The 23,494-nt window shown below is 51.2% G+C and overlaps 2 protein-coding genes across 2 annotated transcripts; one reads left to right on the forward strand and one right to left on the reverse strand.

Annotated features, from left to right (window-relative positions):
- Nucleotides 1-5,247: 5,247 nt before the first annotated feature.
- On the forward strand, nucleotides 5,248-12,647 carry CD72 (CD72 molecule). The gene is made up of 9 exons (XM_041760961.1): nucleotides 5,248-5,504; nucleotides 5,591-5,698; nucleotides 6,311-6,382; nucleotides 6,967-7,056; nucleotides 7,394-7,729; nucleotides 10,276-10,427; nucleotides 11,049-11,167; nucleotides 11,882-12,028; nucleotides 12,298-12,647. Exons 1-8 carry the CDS (start codon nucleotides 5,423-5,425, stop codon nucleotides 12,021-12,023), a joined length of 1,101 nt encoding a protein of 366 aa, XP_041616895.1. The 5' UTR covers nucleotides 5,248-5,422; the 3' UTR covers nucleotides 12,024-12,028; nucleotides 12,298-12,647.
- On the reverse strand, nucleotides 12,598-18,371 carry TESK1 (testis associated actin remodelling kinase 1). Its single transcript, XM_041760960.1, has 10 exons — nucleotides 16,956-18,371; nucleotides 16,722-16,843; nucleotides 16,543-16,591; nucleotides 15,824-15,970; nucleotides 15,420-15,502; nucleotides 15,152-15,242; nucleotides 14,818-14,901; nucleotides 14,576-14,665; nucleotides 14,318-14,432; nucleotides 12,598-13,763 (listed from the first exon to the last, which is right to left on the reverse strand). The coding sequence occupies exons 1-10, from the start codon at nucleotides 17,172-17,174 to the stop codon at nucleotides 12,877-12,879; spliced, it is 1,887 nt and encodes a 628-aa protein (XP_041616894.1). The 5' UTR covers nucleotides 17,175-18,371; the 3' UTR covers nucleotides 12,598-12,876.
- Nucleotides 18,372-23,494: the final 5,123 nt, after the last annotated feature.

Genomic DNA, 23,494 nt, shown 5'->3' on the forward strand with positions numbered 1-23,494 from the left:
TGGGAATCTTCTGTATCTTGATTGTGGTAGTGGTTACGTGATTGAATACATTTATCAAAACTCATAGGATTGTACACTTAAAATTTATAAAATTTATTGCATGTAAATTACAATATTGTAAAGCTGGTTTTAAAAGAGAACAACATTGGGATCCCTGGGTGGCGCAGCGGTTTGGCGCCTGCCTTTGGCCCAGGGCGCGATCCTGGAGACCCGGGATCGAATCCCACATCAGGCTCCCGGCGCATGGAGCCTGCTTCTCCCTCTGCCTGTGTCTCTGCCTCTCTCTCTTTCTCTCTGTATGACTATCATAAATAAATAAAATTAAAAAAAAATAAATAAAAGAGAACAACATTATAGTATTTACAAAATGTAAACACTGAATGAAAAAATAGTGTAAGACTGGATACCCTCTTAATTACCCTGTATCTCTGAAATGCTTTAAGATAGCAAGCTTAAAGAGAGAGAGAGAGAGCGAGAGAGAGAGAGAGAGAGAGAGAGAGAGAGAATAAGGGGAGTACTTAGTTCAATAAATTATAAAAAGAGTAAGAAACCAAAATTAATCAGGAAATATTAAAAGCTGACATGAATGAAATGGAGAACAAACTTTTGTTTGTTTTGTTTATACTAAAAAGCATAAATTTAAAAAAGTTCTTTAAAAGGGATAATAAAGGGGCACCTGGGCACCTGTGTGGCTCAGTGGGTTAAGAATCTGCCTTCAGCTTGGGTCATGATCTCAGGGTCCTGGGATCAGCGCAGCACCTGGATTGGGATTGAACCCTGCATGGCAGGGAACCTGCTTCTCCTCCCTCTGCTACTCTCTCTGCCGCTGCCCCGCTAGTGCTCACTCTCAAATAAATAAGTAAAATCTTTTTTTTTTAATTTTTTATTTATTTATGATAGTCACACAGAGAGAGAGGGAGACAGAGAGACAGAGAGAGGCAGAGACACAGGCAGAGGGAGAAGCAGGCTCCATGCACCGGGAGCCTGACGCGGGACTCCATCCCGGGACTCCAGGATCGCGCCGTGGGCCAAAGGCAGGCGCCAAACCACGGCGCCACCCAGGGATCCCCCAAGTAAAATATTTTTAAAAATTTAAAAATAAAAGGGCTAATAAAGTAGACAAACCTCTTATAAGCACAGAGGAAAAAAGAATAAAAAAGGCAAGATTAGTTCCGGGAAACAAAACATTAAAAAAAAGTATATAAATGTGCAACTTAAAATTTCTCAACTAACTTGAAAATTTAGAGGAGGGATGCGCGACGCCTGGATGGCTCAGTGGTTGAGCATTTGCCTTGGGCCTAGGACGTGATCCCAGGGTCTGGGGATCAAGTCCCACATCCGGCTCCCTTCATGGAGCCTGCTTCTCCCTCTGCCTATGTCTCTGCCTTTCTCTCTATGTCTCTCATGAATAAATAAATAAAATCTTTAAAAAAGAAAAGAAAATTTATAGGAAATGGATACATTTCAAGAAAAATGTAAATGACCAAAACTGGCCCAAGAGAAAGAAGAAAGCTTGAATAGCTCAACCTACCTTAGAAAAGATTAGAATAAGAAGGCGATTATAGACCTATTTTTGGAAAGACTGAATTCAAAGGGGACCAGAACTAAGATTTATCTATTCTTACTTTTTTTTGAGAGAGAGAGAGAGAGAGAACAAGCAGGGGGGAGGGGCAGAGGGAGAGAGAGAAGCAGACTCCTCACTGAGCAGGGAGTCTGAAATGGGGCTCAATCCCAGGACCCTGAGATTATGATCTGAGCTAAAGTCAGATGCTTAACTAACCCAACCACCCAGACACCCAAGTTTTATTTATTCTTAAATAATGATAATTTCTATGCCATTTAATCTAGTCAAAACTACAGGAAAAGAAGAAAAGCTCCCATATTTAATATTTAGAGCCAGCAAAATTTAATACAATTCCTAATAAAAATTCTAAGTAAAAATGAAAAAGAGGAAAACTGCTGGAATATAATACTTTTTACTAAAACCTAACAGCAAATATTGTCCTCAATGGTGAAATACTAAAACCACTTCCATTAAAATAAACATTTAGACAGAGATGCCTGCTATTATTCTTATTATTCAATACCTCTTGGACGTTTTACCAAATGCAATAAGTCCTTAGCCACATTCACATTTTTGTCAAGTAAAAGAACATATCCACGGGTTCTAGGGATTCAAGTGTGAACATTTGGGAGAGGCCATTATCCTGCCTGCCATGATCTGTCTATGGATTAGAGCCTCCTGGCACCGGTGGATTAAAGTTACGGAGATGGATATAACCTGACTTTCAGGGTCTCAGGAGACTTCTTTTACTTCTAGATGTGAGCTGGATTTCACCAAGGTTTTTACAGATGAGCCCCTTTCCACACAGCAAATTCTTTTCTAGTGCCCTCATAGCTGGGCTCCCTCCTCTTGTCTACTTTTCCAACCCAGAGCCCTGTAATAATACACAGCGCAGAGGCCAGGAGAGAGCAAGGTGTGGGTTTTGGTGTCTGTCCTGTAGATGCTCACAAGCTCTAATGGTTACAGAAAAGCTGAAATGCACAGCACTGCCCCCTTGGCTCTAAAAAGTCAGCAGGCTCTCCTGACATTTGGGCAGGTGAGGCCCAGCCTAAGTTACAGGTGTCCTTCGTGATGTCCAGTCTTGAAAGGTAATGTGAATGTCAATTTTGCAAAGACCGCATGTGACACACATGGGGAAGAAGGATCCCGCTCTCACATCCTATTCAGAAAAGAAGGCACTGGAAAGGAAAGCAGAGTGTCTTGGGCATGTGTAACCATCACCAAAAGAGCTAAGGAGGAAGGAGACACAGGCCAGGTCTTCTTAACGCACCCATGCCATTGTGGAAATGCAGTCTCACTCACTCCAGTTGCATTTGGATGCCCTACCTTCTAAAGTCTCTCCAAAGGCCCATTTAGCCAGCATATCCATTGATTCTTTTTTTTTTCTTTTGGTTTTCTTTTTTCTTTTCTTTTTTTTTTTTTTTTTTGAGCACATACTGAAAACTTGGTTTGGCATTTTATCTGCTATCCAGGCCATGTTCACTTGTGTATTGGTTCTGAAAACAAGGGCATTATCTACAGTTTACTGAATTTCTGCAAATACTCCTGCAACAGATCTACATAGGTGTTTCCCCGGCCCCCCGTACCCCACACCAAGTACCCTGACTGACCCCGCACCCCTGCCCCCAGCTGCTCTATAGGTTCCTACTCAGTCTCACAGGCCCCTGAGGCCCCCAGGGAGCCACCAACACGCACCATGGTCTGTTCTCTGGAGGAAGCCCTGATAGGATGACTGGGGGAGGGGACCCGGTTGTTGGAAACTTTAATTAAGCAAGGACGGTTAACAGCTGCAGGGTCACCTTAGGAAATGGTGAGCCTGAGAAAATAAATACATCTATCATCTGTCCCCATGGCCTTTTAAGACTTTTCTGCAAACGGCTCATCATTCCTTGCCATGGAAAAAGATAACAGCCATCATGGGCACCCTTCAGCCCCCAGAATTCTCTGAGCTTCATCCTCCCAGCAGGTCTTGCCATAGATTCTCACCTCACACACACACAATTCCACAGATGGCCAAATCCAAGGATGCATGCTCACACGTGCACATTCACACACATGTACACCTGCCTATTCTCAGGTGACAACTGTACTTTTCTACTGCACTAGGTCCTTTTTCTGGGAAGGCTGGGTGGTGCTGTTGAGCAGAGCTCTCAGGAGCCCCACGGGGCCCTGATGGCACCCCTCTACACACCACTAGTTCTACACCACAGCTGCTAGCATGTGGTGAGGACCTCTTTCTCCTTCCTTCTTCCTCCCCACAGGTGCAATGTGTGAAGAGGTTCTGCGGGGGCAGATGCCACCCACAGCAAGGGTTTTTTTTCCCACCTACATATCATGTCTTGTCTCAGCCTCTTTCCACCGGTGGAAGCAAGCCCTTCTGGGGTCATAGCTTGGTAAGAGAATATTAGGGAGCACCTCTGAACTACTGCTCAACAATCCTCCCTCCTCCTCCCTTCTGTCAGCCAGGCCTTCACCAGCCATGAGGGCCTCCTAGCCCTGACTCTTCTCCCACAAATACCCCCTTTGCCCTCGGGGCTGGGTGTAAGGGGACAATGTTAAGACTTTATAAGGAAAGAACTTTACTAGGAAAGTAAAAAAAAAAAAAAAAACAAATCCAGACCAAGAAAATATCAAAGCCTCAAATCCAGCGTCTGTGTGCTCAGCACCCAGCCCTGTTCTGTTTCCTTGCTTCCCTTCTGTCTAAGCAGCTGCTGCCCTCTCATCCCCACCCAACTCCTTTGTTCACCTGCCCCCCGGTCCCCCACAAGGGTGTAAAAGGGGTCAGTGCTGCAGGCTTTTCCAAAGGTGCATGAGCTAGGGGCTGTCCCTCATCCTCACCCCCAGCCCGGGCCTATCCCCAAGCCTGTGCCTCCTGGACTCAGCTCACTGCATCTAGCTCAGATGTTGGGACACAGGATGCCCTGAGTCCAGCATGGGGCAGGATGGGATGAGGAAGGGACTGACTGGCCAACGGTGTGATGGATAGGGAACAAGGGTGGACAAGGCCAGGGAAAGGCTGTGAAGAGGGAATCTAGGGGAGTTTGTAGAAGAGAAACTGTGTGGTCCTAGCTCCTCTGCATCCTCCAAAGGCCTGCCACATTCTCAGGAAGGGCTTTGGAGTGAGAGCCTCCCCATGTGTGAGATCCTTAGCAGCTCTGCAGGACAACAGCAGGAGTGGGAGGGTCTCCCCCTCCCACCAGCCTCCAAACTGATAGGGAAATGAGCTCCACCAAATCGAGGGCCCCTTTCTGGGAACCCATACCTGCTGGGAACCCCAGGATGATGAGGAGCAAGGGCTCCACACTAGGACCCTCCAATACGATGTGGAGGCTGGAGCTCCACTTTGCAGCAATGACTGGGGAGATCGTCTGGGTTTAGTCAGGCACCAAAGAGCTCTGACAACACATAGATAAGCCCATGGACAGAGCAGCCAAGGTTAGAGCATAGGGCAAATCAGGGTAGATGACCAGGAGGACAAGTATTTAGAGCCCAGCACTGCCAAAGCGGGTCTGGGGTGCATGAAGGGGGAGCACAGGCAGGACACAGGGATGGGCCTGAATAGTGATCCAGTGACACCTCCACGCTGCAATCCCATGTTCTGGACTTCAGTTTCCCATCCCCTGTCCCTCTGGCAGAGGCTCAAGGATGCCATCTGCTTCATTGAACCCATCTGTGTCTGACACTTACTGACATCTTCCTCTTTTGCAACTGGAAGTCAGAGGGTAAAGCACTAAGCTGTGCAGTCACAGAAGGAAGACAGAGCCTCCAAGTGTGAAGGGACAGAGGGGAGAGTGTCTGGGAAGCTCTGGGGCTGGTGGAAGAAAGGGTAGACAGGTGGGAGCCGGGTTGCTCAGGGCAATGGCTGAGGCCATCACCTATGCAGACCTGCGGTTCGTGAAGGCTCCCCTGAAGAAGAGCATCTCCAGCCGGTTAGGACAGGGTAAGGGTGGGCAAGGCATCTCCTTGATTCTGCATCCCCAGGCTCCCTCATGACCCCACCCTCACCTCCACCATTTCTCTCTTCAGACCCAGGGACTGATGAGGATGAGGAGCTTACCTATGAGAATGTACAAGTGTCCTCAGTCTCAGGTGGGCCCTTGAGTTTGGCTTCTTCTGGAGTAGGAGACAAAGCAGGTACGGAGAGCCCAGAGAATGTGTGTATCTGTGTCTTGAGCTGGGAGTCCAGGTATTCTGGGGGGGGTGGGGGGCAGGCACAATATCCCTGGGAAAGGAGGGGGTGCTTAGGAAAGAGAATGACCTGTGGATAAATGGGAGCCAGGGAAGAATAAAGAGCCCAGGGGCAAGGTGGAGAACCCAAAGGGGTGACAGGGGCTGCGAGGAGAGATTGGGGCAGCCCTTGTGGGGAGACGAATTCGGATGGGAAATGGGGAGTCACGGGACAGAGAAAGGGTAGGGGAGAGGGATGAGAGCACTTCTGGGGAGACGGATGGGACACGCGGATGCGGGCAGTGCTGAAAGAAACCTAAGGGGAGACCCAGGAGGGAAAGGAGGGGGTCCCGGGAGAGCGGATGCAGTAAGACCCAGGAGAGACAGGAGTCCTGGGGGAGATGCGGGACTCCGGAGAGTGCTAAGGGTGTCCCCGAGCATCACAGACATCGCCGAAGGCGTCCCAGACCTGACTGGGGAAGGGGGGGGTGGGGGGAAGGGGAGAGGGGGAGATGGTGGGAAGAAGGGGAATTTCCCGGGGCTTCCCGACTTCGAACTCGAGTCGCCGCGGGTCCGCAGGGCTCCCGGCCGAGCAGCCAACTGCGTCCTGGGGCTCCGTGACGTCACCCGCTGCCGGGCGGCTCCTCGCGGGTGAGTCGCGGGCCCTCCCCGCCGGCGCGCGCCCCCGGCCGCAGGGCGGGGCCTCGGGCGGGCGCCCCTCCCCCCGTCCGCGGGGCAGCGCAGGGGTGCGGCGAGGGTCGCGCGGCGGGGGGCTGGCCTGGGCTGGTGCCGGGCCCGGCGGTGCGCGATCGGCTCCCGGGATTGAGCTCGGGGGGCAGCGCTCTGGGCGCGGCGGGCAGCCCCGAGGCCCCTCCCCGCCCCTTCACCCCCATACCCGTGTGTATCATTCCCCCAGGTTGACCCAGATCTTCCCTCCTCCCCCTTTACGGTGTCCCCGTGCACATACCCCCCTGTCCTCTGTCCCCGTCTGAGATTTGTTCCCATCCCACCAGGTATCGCCCCTCAATCCTTACCAGTAACGATTCCAGATTCCAGCCCTTATTCTGGAACACCTTCCTTCCGCTACCTGCGGAAACTCCCTACCCGACAACCCCACCATACCAGCACCAGTCCTCTGAGGGATACTCTTTCCCGGGAATATCCCCACTCACCCAGCCCCTCAGCCTACAAACTTTCCTGGGGCTCTCTGCCCTTCACCCCACTGTCTCCCTAAGGCCGTGCAGCCTGTATGCAGTACCTCTTTCTTGGCCTGCTCCTCACCTGCCTGCTGTTGGGGGTGGCCGCCATCTGCCTGGGAGTGCGCTGTGAGTATGACTGTCCCCCACTGCCCATGTACCCTGAGCAATATTCTCCCCTACTCTTCCCAACAGCTGCCCTTCCTCTGGGCAGGGCCCAGTCACTACCACTACATGCTTAGCTTTTCGTCTGGTTTCCAGCCAGGTCTGTTTTAGAGTGCTATGTCTTCCTAAATTGTCCTTACCTAACCCAGTACCTCCTTAAGCTTTAGGCAGTCAGATCTTACATTTCAGCCTGTTATGCAAAAATTTGCAAGAAGCAGAAAAAGGATTGACGCTGAAGAGTCAGGGTACCAGGGCATAGCTGAAGAAGATGTTCTTCAAATCTCTCATTATGGCCGAACAGATCTGCAGGTTTCTCAGCAGCTCCAGCAGACCAACAGGGTTCTGGAAACCACTAACAGCAGCCTAAGGCAGCAGCTCCACCTGAAGATAACCCAGCTGGGGAAGAGGGAAGAGGATCTGCAGGGGTCCAGGAGGGAACTAGCCCAGAGTCAGGAAGCACTACAGGAGGAACAGAGGGTTTGCCAGGCTACCCAAGAGCAGTTACAGGCCTGCCAGTCTGAGAGGGAGAAGACAAAGGAGGACTTGCAAAGTGAGGAGGAGCAAAGGAAGACCTTGGAGCAGAGGCTGAGCAGCTTTCGGGACACACTGAAGCTCTTATTCAGATGCCCCTTATCAGGTATCTGCTCTGGGAGAGGAGAGATGGGAGGGTCTGCTGTGAGGGATGGATTGAAGTGAGGAGACACTCATGGCAGGGGTCTCTCTGGCAGGGAGCCATTGGGTTGTTGAGGAAAGGGATAGCAAATGAGAGTGGTGGCCAACAGAGAGGAGGATCAAGGTGCATTCCAGATTTAGGGTGACTCACCTAACTCTAAGGCAGATCCTGCAGGAGGGAGGAGGGTGGCAGCCAGCAATGCAGATCACACTGTCCAAAGCACCAAACTCAGGTCTCCCATGGCTTGATATCAGTGTCAAAGATCTGAGAAGCCCCTGAATTGGGTTGTGAAATTGGTTGTTTGCACATTTTTCTAAAAAGAGGGTCTGTAGCTTTAATTATTTCTCGCTACATCTGAGATTCCCCAGGGGTTAAAAATTACTGATTGATGAAGTGCAGGCTGGTGGTGGGGCAAGGTACCTGAAACTCTCAAGCGTGGGTGGCACTCTCATGATGAGGTGGGTGGGGGTAATGTGGGGTAGGGAGCTGGGGTGGAGAGTTCATCTATTTTGAAGGCAGGAGCCCAGGCAGTATGTGTGTGTGTGGGGGGGCGCGATGAGGGAGGAGGCCACATAAAAGGGGAGAGGCTGGGCAAGAAGCAGGCTGAGGTTTGAGGCAGGGAACTGGGCCCTAGGTGACTGGAATGTTTGTGGACTGGCTACCTATGGTCCACATTAGGCTCTGTCTAGCTCAGGGGGCATTGGGATACTCCCCCAACGCTTAAGATGGTGAGATGATGTGCAGACACCCAGCCTTCATGTCTTTAGCCTTCTCATTCTCTGTGACCCTCAGTCACAGGCAGCGCTGCCCCCATTCCCTCAGCATCCTGAACTGCTCTTCTGCTCGAAGGCTGGTTTCAGACCTTCACTCTGACTGCAGCTGCCTCCTCCAGGCTTTCCCCACCTTCTTTAACCTTAGTGAGGCCTCCAACCCACATCTCCCATTTCTTCCCTTTGCATCAGCTGTCACTTCTCTCCACCCATCTTGGCTTCTGGGACCCATCACTTCAACCACTTACTCCTTTGTTCTGTGGTCCTGGTGCACAGACTGGCAATCTCAGCTCTGGATGAACTGCCCACCTTGTCCAGGCCTGCACCCAAGTGTTCCACATTGTACAAGCATTTGCTTGGTGCCGCCAAAACACTAGCCTCAACCTCAGCCAGTTGCTCAGTGCTGCTCGGAAGCTGTGCAGTGCTCAGCTTGCTCTCTATGATGGCTCCTTACCCTACCATCCTCTCTGTCACTTTCAGCAGGTGCCTTACTCTATCAGAAAAATTCCCTCCATTTTTCACCACCGAATCTATATGTCCATTCACATTTTTGCTCACCCTCATCTTTTGCAAGGATAAAGGCAACAGCTTGCTGCATCATTTCTCCTAAACATCCTTCTCCACCCCCATCCTCACCCCTGCCATCCCCATCCACTTTTCATGTGGCAGCCAGGGCAATCCTTTCAAAACAAAAATCTGATCATGTCATTCCAGTTGATTAATCACATCAAAAGTTATGGAATGCACACTATATGTCCAGCACTGTGCCCAAACACTTGGAATATAGCCAATAACAAAATTCCTCTATGTAAAACCCAACATTGACTTACTCTTCCTGGTAATATGAAAATAAGAAAATCCTTAGCCTGGCTTCCAAGGTCCGTGCCTATCTTTCAGCATGCCACTTACCCTTCACCCTCTTTCATTTGGCCACACTGACTTTGTATTCTTTTTAGTTGCCATAGGACAGAAACTCAAGAGGGTAGCTGGGCGAGGACATGAGAAAATGTAGATAGAAGAGAGGGAGCTGGGGAAGGAAGGATCTTTGAGTGACACAGGTAGGACTCATAGAACAGAGCAACGAGAGAGGTGGGTTGGGATGAGCTCAGATTGGGGTACGGGCTATGAGAGTAAGAGGGATGTTTATTGCTTAGAGATAATCAGGAACAGAGAAGAGACGAATTTTGAGGTGGAAGGGAGGGAAATGGAGAGAGTTCACATCAAGTGTCTGACGATTTCAGCAGTACAGGAACCAAAGTTATTAACTTGTGGAAGAGTGGAGAGAGGGGGAAGGAGGTGGCTGGCAGCTTGGAGGGTGTGGGCAAGTTTTGAATACGCAGCGAGGAATGCTGTAAGGAGCTCCTGAGATGAATAAGAGGCCAATGAACACTTATCGGGTGGCCCAGGTGAAGCCAGCCAAAGTGTAGGGGGTGGGGGGAATGCAATTATTCAGAAATTGAGAATAGTATCACCACCCTATTAAGATAAACCCCTCAGACTGTTAAGGAGTGCTGTTGTGAATATTAAAGACTTTTACTAAATCTGCATAGGAATGGGATTACCAGGGGAGGCCCAATACAGATCCACAAAGACGAAGGGCTAGGAATGAGTGAAGATGCTGGGATTAGACCAAGGTGGGCACTGTTAGCGACCAGATTGCAGGGTCGTCAGTCTCCTCCCAAACAGAGAGATCTCCCTTCTGGGTCTGGGCTGTGCTGTCACATTCTCTCCGGTTTGTAGACAACTGCTGTCCTATGGGATGGATACTGAATGAGAAGAGTTGCTTTTACATCTCATATACGGAGAGAAGTTGGGAGGAGAGCCGAAATCACTGTAAATCCCTGTCCTCTGACCTGGCCGAATTCAGTGAAAGTTCTGCTTATTCATATACGGTAAGCATACCCTTACTGGCAGACTGTAGTGGGTACTGTGAAGTAAAGGGGTAGATGTCATCGAGTCAGGAATGGCATTGCACGCGTCCCTTTTCTGTGCAGCTTCTCAGCACAGTGCTCCAGGCAGCCCCTACCAACTGACTGGAGTTGGCACGAGAGTTGAAGCTCATGAACCTTCTTTACTTTAACCTGTTTCTCACCTTGGCTTTCTGGTCAACACTACAGGGCTGTTTAACAGCTTCTTTCACTCTCTTGGCCTCTCAAGCAGAGAGATCCCATATCTGGTGGGCTGGATTGTAGGGATTGGCTCCTTATGATCAGAGCAGCCCACAGAAGGACTCCCCTTCAAAGACTGGCAGAAATTCTTACCCAGCAGCAAGGTGAACTGAAGGGCCAGCCTGCATCTGCAAGGTGGCACTTGAAGGCAGCAGGGACAGGTCACCGATGAGCTGATGTTATGATGTGACAGAAGCAGTCCTCTTGTCAAAGCTCAGAGACCTCCTTATAGTGTTCATTTTCGTCCATCAGCCCACATCCCCTCCATCCTATGCTGTCCCCCATCCACTGGAATATTCCTCATCATTCTCTACATACCTTTTGTCTCTCTGAATCGCCCCTCAGATGGCATACAGCAACAGAGCGAGGAAGATGTTGATACAAATTAGTCCGTCTCGTTCATTTTGGGTTGTTCACAGCTCTGTTAAGAAGTGGCAGCAGGGTGACAATAAAAGAGGCTCTGGGTAAGTCTGTTAGGACTCCTGGGAATATTCAACTCATAATTCCTTCATAAAGACATAGCAATGAGATTCCCCTTCTGCTCCCAAAGTTTTGGGAGGTCCTACCCCCAAAATTCTTTCACAAATCAATATTGTAATTACCTACTAATCCTTTTCCTTTACTTAATAACTCTTTAGGACAGTCTTATTCATTGTCCCCTCCCCAGTACCTGGCAGTCTCAGGTACTTTTTTTTTTTTTAAGTTACTAGGTTGGGACCCACATCATTTTTGTCTTGAAGCAGCTGAGGCTTTAGCTAGGACTTCATAGCTCATAAACCCTGGCATTCTAACTACCCATCCATTGACAAGGCTACCCAAACTGAGGTGGCACCTTCTCAGTCAGGGCCTCTCGGGGGACTAGAGTTGCCTTAGAGAAGGTAGGGAGCAGTGAGGCAACTTTGAAGATAAACTCCAGAGACCCTGAGACAGGGGAGTCATCTACATTCCCCAACAGAAGTTTCCATTTTTAAGATCTTAGGTGATTTTTCCTTCCCCCAGGCCTAAAGCCTCTTTGGGTTAGAGTAGACATCTGTCCCTGAACCACACTCAAGTGAGGCCTTAGGCAGGCAAGGCAGGTTAGAACTACATGGTGTTTAACGCAGGGCAAGGGGAGAAAAGGGAGGGTGGGCTGGGGTGGGGGGCAGAGCTTATCCCAGTTCTACCTCACCACTCTTTAGGTATTATGGTCAAGTCTCAAGATGTTACAAGATACAAAGTAGTTGGCTAAAAATGCAGCCGGAGGTCTGTACTTCTCTTCTTCCCTACATCTGTGAGATGGCAGCTTTCAAGCATCCGGATGAGGACCACATTTTGACCTGAGTTGGGTAAGCAGGAGGGATCCACTGAGTCATGGGAGTTGGGGAGCAGGCAGGGAAAGGGACTCAGAGCAGGGGTAAAATTTATGCCCAAGAGAGCTGGTCACCTCTACAGTCTTCAGAATCTTGGTCTGTTTGGTGGCGGGGGGGGGGGGGGTAGGTTGGGCAGGGAAGGCTTAGAACCACTGGGAGGCTGCCAATGTGGCTGTCCAGGGAGGTGGGATGAGCTGGATGTATCCTTAGCAACAACCATTGAGCTGACGCTTTACTCTTACAAGTACTTATGCCGACAAGAGCCTGTGGCCCTCACCTGACTGCCATCTGCACACCCTAAGATCATCTCCCTCCAGCATGCCCCCACTCTGCCTGGACAGTGCCCAGCCAAGGGCTGATCCATGCCCAACACTCCTAGCCAGCCTGCTGTCTGCTTGAAATCCCATCCCAGAAACTGGAGTGCTTTGGGAACTGGGTGAAGAAGTCTCCAGAAGAGATTTTGGCCTCCCGAGGAATTTCCCATTGTGGACTTGCGGGGAGGGTGGAGGAGGGCGCATGGGCTGAGTGGATAAGGGCAGCCCGGAGCCAGCCAGGCAGTTTTATTGAAATATTTTTAAATAATTTGCACGTGTTAGTCTCATGTGTCAGCAATGCTTTGTCTGGTTCAGTGATCGCCCACGGGAGAGCAAGCCCAGGGGCCAGAGAGGAAATGTTCTGTCTCTTGAGTCCATGCTGAGGTTCCTCTATGTGGGGAGAGGAGGCGGTCAGCCCATCTGGGGCTGGCACCATCCAATGTGTGTGCTCTGTCCTCACGGGGCATCCTGAAGGCCAAGGTTGGAGGCCAGAGACCACAGGCCCCACCGCTAAGAGCGCGCCCCAGGCAGCTGCAGACCGGGTGTGGGAGGCTTGGCGTGGTGCCCTCGGTGGCAGAGGAGACTGCCCGCCTCACAGTTCAGGTTGCGGTAGCGGGCAACAGCTGGTGTGGGGCGAGGGCACATGGATAGGAAGCCAAAGCTGAAAGGGCCAAGACAGCAGCCGGGGCAAGGCAGCCCCTCATCAGACTCCCGGGGAGCTGAAGGGGGCGGCGAGGGCTCTGTCCGCTCCAGGGCCGCCGCCCGGGGAAGGCTATGCTGGGCCCGGTTCCACGGCTCCCCAGCCCAGCCTTGCGGGGAGCTGACCACCACAGCTGGGGGGTTGTTGTTAAGGGCAGGTCCTGGTCTAGGGGACCAGGGCTGGGAGGCCGAGGAACAAGTGCTGATGAAATTGTCTGTGGCCACGGCCAGGGGCAGCTGGGGAGCCGGTCCAGGGGGTTCTGGCTCAGGGCTACTGCCCTCACACTCCATTCTTTCTTCAGCCGAGGGGCCCACAGTGGGAGGGCCAGGACCTGGCAGTGCTGTCTCCATACGTCGGGGAAGCTCAGGGGATGATGGTAGCGAGCGGCAGCGACGGGCAGGTGTCCCAGGCTGGACCAGGGTCTCTGGAGCAGTCACTGAGGGCAGCTGCATGGAGGGCAGTGGTGATGGCGGTACAAGGGGCAGGGGGGCAACTGGCTTGCTGGGTGTGTCCAACAGCTTGATCTTGCCTCCCCTGAGGTCTTCCCGGAGTGAGAAGGGGTTGACTCGAGTCAGATTGTCCCCCCAGTTGGGAGGTGATTCTGGTGATGGGGGCAGGAAGAGGTCTGACCGGCTTCGGGAAAGCCGGGGGTCTGGCCTTGGAAGTGTGGCTGAGGGACCCCCTCTTGAAACAGACCCTGTAAACAGAGAAGTTTGTGGTTAATGTTCTCAGCATTCATTGTAGCTCCTTGAGGCCTCATTATTCACCAGGAGGTTGGTGGGACTAGAGCTTTTTTTTTTTTTTTTTTTTAATTTTTATTTATTTATGATAGTCACAGAGAGAGAGAGGCAGAGACACAGGCAGAGGGAGAAGCAGGCTCCATGCACCGGGAGCCCAACGTGGGATTCGATCCCGGGTCTCCAGGATAGCGCCCTGGGCCAAAGGCAGGTGCCAAACCGCTGCGCCACCCAGCGATCCCATGCACCACCCAGGGATCCCGGGACTAGAGCTTATAAGAGGGAGTCCCACTGAGTACTTTGGATGGGGGGGGTAGGGATGTCACCTCTAGCCCTCCCTTACCTCTTCTTTCCTTCTTCCCTCCCTTGGCTCTAGAATTTGAAAATGTCTTATTTGAGATATCCTTTCACCACTCCCACTTCTCAACTCATAAATACACGTAGTCTTAATTCCTTGAATTCTCAGGAAGAAAGGCAAAAGGAATTCAGTTGGGTCAGGGTCATGCTCACTTACTCTGATTGTGTGTCAGGGGTGCCCTGGGGACAGGGGCTGGCTCAGGCAGCTGCTCCAGGATCCATTCCAGGTGCTGGGTGATCTCGGTGAAGGGAGCACGAGTGCTAGGTTCCATCTGATGGGCGGAAACAGGGATAGCTTCACTCAATGCTCCTCCAAAAGAAGGTCTCTACATTTTCCTCCCACCACCTGGAGCAGGAAAGCCTTGCCAATTGACGGATGGGGGTGGTGGGCAGGAAGAAAGAGTGAGGCTCTTACACTGCAGCAGTGGATGGCCAGGAGCAGGAAGGGTAGTGGGCAGTCATCCCCCACCAGGGTCCGGAAAGCAGGCACGTCCAGGCCAAAGTCCTGCAGGAACAGAGAGGCGGAGCCTTCAAGTCTGCCTCCCTTGGGTTCTGCTTCTGACCCCCAATCAGGACCTCAACCTCCAGGGAACCCTCCTTGGTTAAGAGCTGCCCAGTCTGGAGCGCCTCCTTTTCAAACCTGGAGACATCATTCACCTCAGTTCGGGGCAGGTAATCCGGATCTGCAGGTACTCTCGCGATGAGCTCACAGAGGACAATCCCAAATGCAAAGACATCGGCCTGGGAAGAGGAGAGAATGTCATTGGGAGGAACTGATAGTTTTTATGTCAGGATTTTGTCAGAATATGCCAGAATTTGGGGGAAGTCTTGCTGGTTTCATGTGTTGGAGAGGTGCCTATGAGGGGCTGAGGGGGGATTTGGGGGTCTCCTAAATATTCAGTATGGCGGTTAAAGAACTTGGGATGGGGCCTTATAAAAGTATCTCAAGGGTCCCTGGAAGGCCTTGGAATCTGAAGGCTTGATGTCTTACCTTCTCATCATACAGCTCACCCCGCAACACCTCTGGAGCCATCCAGTATGGAGAACCTACCACAGCCAATGGCTCCTTTCTTGCCCCTTCCCTGCAGGGGTAGGGGCAGAGTGATCAGAAACATTCCACTCAGACACCCCCCCCTAAACAAAAGGGGATGAGGTCAGCCCCCTCCCCACTCCAAAGGAACTGTCTCTGGGGGCTTCACTTAGATAGGGACCTTCTAGAAAGTTTTTTTTTGGGGGGGGCACAGGAGCATTCACCTCACCTATACACAGGAATCTTTTCAGCCAGCCCGAAGTCACCCACAACAGCCGTGAAGCCTCGGTCTTCCCGTCGTATCAGACAGTTCTGACATACACATAGCATCCCCACATACCCATCACCTTCTGTTCTCTGATCTCCCAGTATATACCCCAAAGCCCTATCACTCCAGAGTAACCTCAACTCTCTCTGACCTCCCAGTTCTCCAGTGTACCCCAATCTTTCAATATTATCACTTCAAACATAGCATGCTTAGCCCCTCAGAGCCCCCCGCCCAGTCCCCATTCTCCAGTGCCCTGTTACTCCAACATTGTAATTGTCTACTATCCACATTCCAACATCCAGAAGCCAGTTATAGTGTAACAGTCTCAAATCCCTTTCATGCCTCTATTCACCTGGCCAGCCTACCTTGGATGTTAGGTCTCGGTGGAATACACCTTTGGCATGCAGGTACCGCAGGCCACGGGCAATGTCCAGAGCCAGGCGGAGCCTGACAGGCCAGGATAGAGGTTCGGGAGAGCTGAGCAGCTGTTCCAGGGTCCCCCCATTCATATACTGGGGCATAGAAGGAGAAGGAGAATAAGTGTCAAGATTTCCGTCTGTACTCTAGGTCTCCCACTTATAAGTCAGGGGACACTCAGGAGGATCGCAAAGGTCAGAAGGGTGAGTTTGTGCTCTAGGGTCCCTCTCCACTCATCTTTATGGCTGTCCTGTCCAAGACATGAGCAACTGTTTAAATAATTAAGTTTAGATAAAATTAAACTTAAGTTTAATAATAAAAGTTTAAATAATTAAGTTTAGATAAAATTAAACTTAAGTTTAAATAAAATTAAACATTTAGTTCCTCAGCCACACTAGTCATATTTCTACTGCCACATGCAGCTGTAGAACATTTTCATCACTGTGGAAAGTTCTGTTGGACAGCATTGTTAGAGCGCACATAGAGAATGTAACCAACTGAGGCATTTTATTTGTGGTTAGCCCAAAGGGAAGTTCAGGGAAGCCTCTCATGGGAGGAGATCCTGCTGCCTCTCATTATTCCTCTGTAGATGCACTTGGCCCTGACTCTCTCCCCCCTAGGTGGTGGTGGTGTGGTGGTGGTCCCCTCCTTCCCGGCCCATCCTCACCTCTGTAAGAGCGTGCAGCTGCCCCTGGTGCACACAGACCCCCATGAACCTGGAAGAGGATGGGGAAGATAGAAGGGTAGACTGTTAAGAGTCCAGGCCCCTCTACAGTTCCCGCTTTTCCCGCGGGATCTTTCCTCTTCTCCCAGCAAGCTTCTCAGCAAGCGGCAGGGGCCGCTCACCTTAGGATGTTGGGGTGTCGGAGCCGGTTCATCAGCTGCACCTCCCGTAGCGTGTTTCCTCGGTTACTGGGGAGTCTGTTCATTTTCAGCACCATGACTTGCCCTGACTGTCGGTGCCTAACCTGGGGACGGCAGATCCGCCAGGTCGCGCGGGGTGTCCGGGTCTGGGTCCCCTAGTTCCAGCCTCCCGTCTAAGGCTCGGTCCCGCCCCTCTGCCCTCTCTGCTGATCCTACCTTATAGACCTCAGAGAAGAAGCCGGCCCCGATCTTTTCGGCGCAGTGGAAATCGTCCACGCGCGCCAGGCTGGACACGGCGCTGCGGAGAGCCCGGTAGGAGGAGGGGCGGCCCCGGCCAGGGCCTCCACCCGTGCCCCCCGGCCCCGGGGGCCCCTCCCCCGGCGCCTCTCCGGGCCCTGGCCCAGGGCCCCGCAGTGGGGGCCGTTCCCCGGCCATGGCCGGGCCCCCAGCCCGGGCCTGCCTCACATGGCAGGGTCCCCGGGGCCCGGGCAGGCCGCGCTTGCCATGGGCGTGCGCCCAGCCCGATCCGGGACGCCGGGGCTCCCGCTCCCGCCCTGGAGAATGGAAGATCCGCGGAAGATCTTGGGCCCGCCCCCGCCGCGCCGGCTTGCAGGGCCCGGGTGGACGCCGCTCCGCTTCGCTCTGCGTAGGGCCTGGGCCTGGGCCTGGGCCGGGCGGTGGCGGCGGCTCTCCTGGGCGCCGGCGGGCAGGCGGGCGGCGGGCGGGCTCCCCGCAGGCGGAGGCGGGCGGGCGGGCGGGCGGCCGCTGCTCCGCTTCGCCGCTGGGGCTCAGGCTCCGCGGCCTGCCGGGGGCGGGGCTGAGCCGGGCCTCCGCTTAACTCCTTCCAGCCCGGCCCCCGGGCAGCGGCCACGCCCCCTCAGGTAGGCACCCCGCAAGCGGTGACCGCGACACCCTAGGCGAGTGGGTCTGGGACGTTGGGGCCAAGAGAGTTCAGGCCCGAGCTAAATGGCTGAAGGAAATTACGGGCTGGTTGTGCGTACGCGCGGCTCGAGTGTCTTCCAGCTGCCCTTTCTCGCTTCCCACCCTCAGGCCACGGACTTGAGAGCCGGGCTCAGGAAGCCGCCGGATTCCTGGGCTCCGTGGACCAGCGGGGCAGAAAAGTAGCCCCTTCCGGGCCAGCCACAATCGGAGGGAGCCCAGGGGCCTGCCTGCCTTCCCGGCCCCCGCTCTGGCCCAGCCTGCCCATTTCCCAGGTCTCCGCCCCTGCGCCTCTGGATTCCCGGACACCTTTGCCCCTCTCGGGCGGCTCTGATGCCCTCGCGAGCCTGTGGCCAGTGCGTCCCCGGTGTGGCCCCGCACACCTCCCTACTCCATCCTGCCTCCCTGGAATACAGTTCAAAGGAGCAGAGGAGTATCCGCCCAGTGACCACCCGGCCTGAACCTTCCTTCCCCTTACTCTTTCCTGCAAACGGCCCTATCTCTCGGCAGAGAAGCCTCCACCTGCCCGGAAGCCCCTCCTTCCGTGGGGTCCCGCCCCTCAGCAGAAACCCCGCCCCCCGAGGGGCCCTTCCCTCAGTGAGACCCCTCCCCCCAGGGCGACCGTTTCTCCAGAGAGAGCCCCCGTCAGCGGGTGCCAGGACCCCTCCCAGCGACGTCCCTCCTCTGTGTGTTCCTCCCTCACAACGAGACCCCACCTCTCAGAGAGACGCCACCGGCCTTTGTGACCCCTCCTCTCAACGTGGCTCCTCCCCTCCGTGTGCCCCAGCCCTTTGGAGTGTGACCGCCTCGGGAGGGTTCGGCCCTCCACCTCGTAGGAATCCGGTCTGCCCCCTCCGGCTAGAGGGAGAGCTGCAGCCGGCCTCCCTCCCGTCGGCGCTGGGCCCGGAATGCGCACGCCCCGCGCACCCGCCGTACCCAGAGCTTCCGGTTCTCCGCCGGCTGCCCCTCCCCCCCGGGCGTCGGCGAAATAGCCAATTACCGCCAGGGATTAGAGTGACGTCGCTGGATCCGGCCGACGCCTCCGGGGCCGCGGGGGTGGGCGGCAGTGAGCAGCTTGCCACCTAGCGGCGGAAAGGAGGGCGGCGGGCGTGGAGCCTGCAGGTCTCCGGAGCCAAACGGGCTGCGACAGAGCTTGAGGGAGGAAGGGTGAATTCTGTTCAAAAATTCTCCAGTACTGCATTTCTATTTTTGTGGTAAGACGGAAGGAAATTAATACAAGTACAGGCCGCACATCCGTGTGGGGGTGCTCGCCTTCTAACAGAGTTCTGGCCCGTGTCTGTGAGCGTTGGAGCCGAGTTCGATTGAATTGTCCAGGGCTGGGGCGCCAGGGCGGCTCAGTGGGTGAGCGGCTGCCTTTAGCTCAGGTCGTGATCCTGGGGTCGTGGGATCGAGTCCCGTTCGGGGATCCCCGCAGGAAGCCTGCTTCTCCTTCTGCCTAGGCCTCTGCCTCTGTGTGTGTGGGGTCTCATGAGTAAATAAATGAAAGTCTTAAAAACAGAAAGAATTGTTCAGGGCTAATGAGTAGAGAAAAAGCAGCGTTAGCTATAAACGATGCATTGGAGTCGGAAGAAGGCCTGGTGTACCATACAACATTTGGAGAGAGGATGAGAGAAATTCAGTCATCCTGGAGCCAGTGGAGATGGGCCAGTCTTGAGAACAGCATATGCTTGGGTCTTGTACATCATATTCATTCTTCCAGAGGCGATTTGCTTTCAGCAAAACAAACCCAGTCATCACCTTAATGTTAGCATCCACAACTATTTAATTTGTAAGTTTGATTTCTATAGTGGTGTGAGATCTATAAACACTAGGAATTTCTGCTTCGTTTTGCTAAAATAACGTTATAATTGGTAATTCACATATATCTGACTCTTGATCTGAGTTTGAGGGTTACTGTTGGCGGTGGTAGTAATTCCAAGCAGAGAGCCAGATCCTGGTTTAGAAAGCTCACTGTGGGGGATCCCTGGGTGGCGCAGCGGTTTGGCGCCTGCCTTTGGCCCAGGGCGCGATCCTGGAGACCGGGGATCGAATCCCACGTCGGGCTCCCGGTGCATGGAGCCTGCTTCTCCCTCTGCCTGTGTCTCTGCCCCTCTCTCTCTGTGTGACTATCATAAATTAAAAAAAAATTAAAAAAAAAAAAAGAAAGAAAGCTCACTGTGGTTGTGGTATGGAGGCAGGGAGACTGCCGAGGTTTCCAATCAGGAGAGGATGACAGACAACTAGGATAGGGATAACAGGGAAGGAGAGGAGGAAACATTCAACCACTACGGGAAAACTTGCTGATTGATTTGGCATCCAGAGTCAGTCAGTTCAGTGGAGAGAAAGCACCCGTTTTTTTTTTTTTTTAATTTAAGATTTTATTTATTTATTTGAGAGAGAAATAGAGAGAGCACTAATAGGGGGTGAGGGAGAGAGAGAGAGACAGAGCCCCCCTCCCTGAGCAGGGTGCCCGATGTGGGGCTCAATGCCAGGACCTGGAAATAATGACCTGAGCGGAAGGCAGATGCTTAACTGCCTGAGCTACACTGGCACTCCAGCCAGGATCATTTTTAAGTTAGTACCTTAGATGACTGCATGATATCAACTGAGATAAAGAATCCAGGAGGAGGAAAGTTCCGGTGGGGAAGACGTGATTGCCATAAGAAAAGGGGTGATGATAAAGGAAACTATGAAGGTAGATGCCATCATCCAAATAGGGTGTAAAGAGGGGGAGAAATGGGCTGATGGTCCTGGGGAACACCAACATTAAAAGGGTGGGTGGGGGGCACCTGGGTGACTCAGTCAGTTAAGCGTCTGACTTTGGCTCAGGTCATGGTCCCAGGTCCCTGGGATGGAGCCCTGCTTCTGGCTTCCTGCTCATCAGGGAGTCCACTTCTCTCTTGCCCTCTGCCCCTCCTCCCACTTGTGCTCTCTCTCTCTCTCAAATAAATAAAATCCATAAATAAATAAATAAATAAATAGGTGGGTGAATAAAGAGAATTCCATGAAGGAGCCTGAGAAGAAACAGGCTGAAAGATAGGAAGTGAATCTAGAGGGGCTGGTGCCATGGAATCCAAGGAATGGGGAATTTAGGGAAAGTGGAATAATGAACAGCATTAAATAGTAGTAGGGAGGTCTGCTAAGATAAATTTTACGTATCTTCAGGCTATTAGAAGATCCTTTTGTTGTTGTTTTTCAGACTTTTATGATGGAAAATGTCAAACATGAGAAAAAAATAAAGAACAATAGAGAAAGAACAATGAATCCTTATTGACCTTGGGTAAGACCATTTGTGGAGACCCTTGTGCAAAATCACTTACCCATGCCTCATTGTACTGTTGCCATAAGTGTCCTGGGTGAGGTGAAGTGCATGCTTTCATGTACCTCATATGCCAGTGGTTCTCCAAAGATCAATTCAGAGCCAATCTTGTTTCATATATATTCTCTTCCCCCAACTATTATCTGGTGTATATTTCTGATATTATATCATTTCATTAATAAATATTTCAGTATGTTATCTCTAAAAGATAAGGATTCTTCTTTAAAACAAAATCACAGTACCATGTCATATCTAAAAACCCCCAATAATTCCTTAATATCAAGTATCTATTTGCTCACATTTCCCCTATTGTCTTATAAATATTTAGTTAAAATATTAAAAGTCAAATAAGGTCTATACTTCATACCTGATATATCTCTTTTTTTTTTAAACATTTTTTTAAATCTTTATTTATTTATGATAGTCACAGAGAGAGAGAGAGAGGCAGAGACACAGGCAGAGGGAGAAGCAGGCTCCATGCACCGGGAGCCCGATGTGGGATTCGATCCCGGGTCTCCAGGATCAAGCCCTGGGCCAAAGGCAGGCGCCAAACCGCTGCGCCACCCAGGGATCCCCCTGATATATCTCTTAAATATTTTTAAATATTTAAGTTCATCCTCCACCTTTTTTCCCCTTACTGTCTTTGTTTAAAGATTTTTTTAAAATAGTCTCTACACCCAACGTGGCACTTAAACTTAGAACCCTGAGATCAAGAGTCGCATGCTCCATCGATTAAGCCAGCTAAGTGCTCCTGTTTATTTTTTTTTAAAGTAACCATGTCATTTGTCCTATAGAGTTTCTCTAAGTCTGAATTTTTCTGACCTGCTTCTGGTATAATTTAGCATGTTTCTCAGTCCCATATATTTCTGGCAGATTGCTAGAGACTTAAATTTATTTTTTTATTTTTATTTTTTAAAAAAATTTTATTTATTTATTATTCATGAGAGACAGAGAGAGAGAGAGAGAGAGAGAGAGGCAGAGACACAGGCAGAGAAGCAGGCTCCATGCAGGGAGCCCAACATGGGACTCGATCCTGGGTCTCCAGGATCATGCTCCGGGTGGAAAGCGGCACTAAACTGCTGAGCCACCTGGGCTGCCCGAGACTTAAATTTAGATTTGATTATTTTGGCAAAACTAATTCATAGGTGAGTTTTTATTTTTATTTTTTATTTATTTTTTGGTTTAGGACTCTTATCAGGAGGCATAGAGTGGCCTTTTTGTGAGGAAAACGTTGATGACCCTTGTCCAGACCAGTTTCTCAAATGTGGCACAATTGAGATTTTGGGCCAGATAATTCTTTATTGTTGGGTGGCTGGCTATGCATTGTAGGAGGTTTAGCAGCATCCCTCGTCTCTACCCACTGGATGCCAGTAGCAGCTCTCCTGGTTGTGACATCAAAAATGTCTCTAGGCATTGCCAGTTGTCCCTTTGGGGGACAGAATTGTTCCTGATTGAGAACCACTGCTCTAGTTTCATTACTGTAGGAGTTAGAAAATAATATTCTCATTCTATTCTTCCTTCCTTTCTCTACAAAGAGAAACTTCCACACTTGGTTGTTACCCAGAGATATATTTCATGTAGGAAAGACAAGAAAAATGCGTGTTTTCCTTTTTATTTTACTAGCTTTTAGTGAATTGATTCCCTTGCATCCTCAAAAAGTGAGTTTTTTTTTAAATGTCCATTTTTGTTTTGTTTTGTTTTTTAGAGAAAGCATGTGAGCAGGTAGGGTGGGGCAGAGGGAGAGGGGGAGGGAGAATCTTAAGCAGGCTCCATGCTCAGTGTGGAGCCCAAGGCAGGGCTCAATTACATGATCCTCAGATCATAACCTGAGCCAAAATCAAGAGTTAACTGAGTTACCCAAGCATTTCTTTTAAGATTTTATTTATTTATTCATAGGAGGCACACAGAGAGACATAGGCAGAGGGAGAAGCAGGCTCTCTGTGGGATGCCTGATGTGGGACCAATCCCAGGACCCCAGGATCATGGCCTGAGCTGAAGGCAGATGCTGAACCACTGAGCCTCCCAGGTGCCCCTCTGGGAGTTGTTGTTTTTTTTTTTATAGTACCATTATGAACTTATAATTTAACACATGTATGATGTGTCTCAATCATGGACTGTTTTTATCTTTTTTTTTTTTAAACCAATTTGGGGCAGCCCCGGTGGCTCAGCGGTTTAGCGCCACCTTCAGTCCAGGACATGATCCTGGAGATCCAGTCCCACGTCCGGCTCCCTGCGTGGAGCCTGCTTCTCCCTCTGCCTCTGTCTCTGCCTCTCTCGCTCTCTCTGTGTCTCTCATGAATAAATAAATAAAATCTTAAAAAAAAAATAAAACCAATTTGGATCTTTTAAATTTTATTTATTTATTTTGCCATACAGAAAGTTTATTATTAAATTGGCAAATTTTATCTTTGTGTTTTTATCATTTTTAAATTGTCCTATTTTGACCAGAGGGAACTTATTCAAATTGGCTCCTGAGTCCTTTTGATACAACCCTTAA

The sequence above is a fragment of the Vulpes lagopus genome, chromosome 7 (genome assembly GCF_018345385.1).
Source record: "Vulpes lagopus strain Blue_001 chromosome 7, ASM1834538v1, whole genome shotgun sequence".
Lineage (NCBI taxonomy): Eukaryota > Metazoa > Chordata > Mammalia > Carnivora > Canidae > Vulpes > Vulpes lagopus.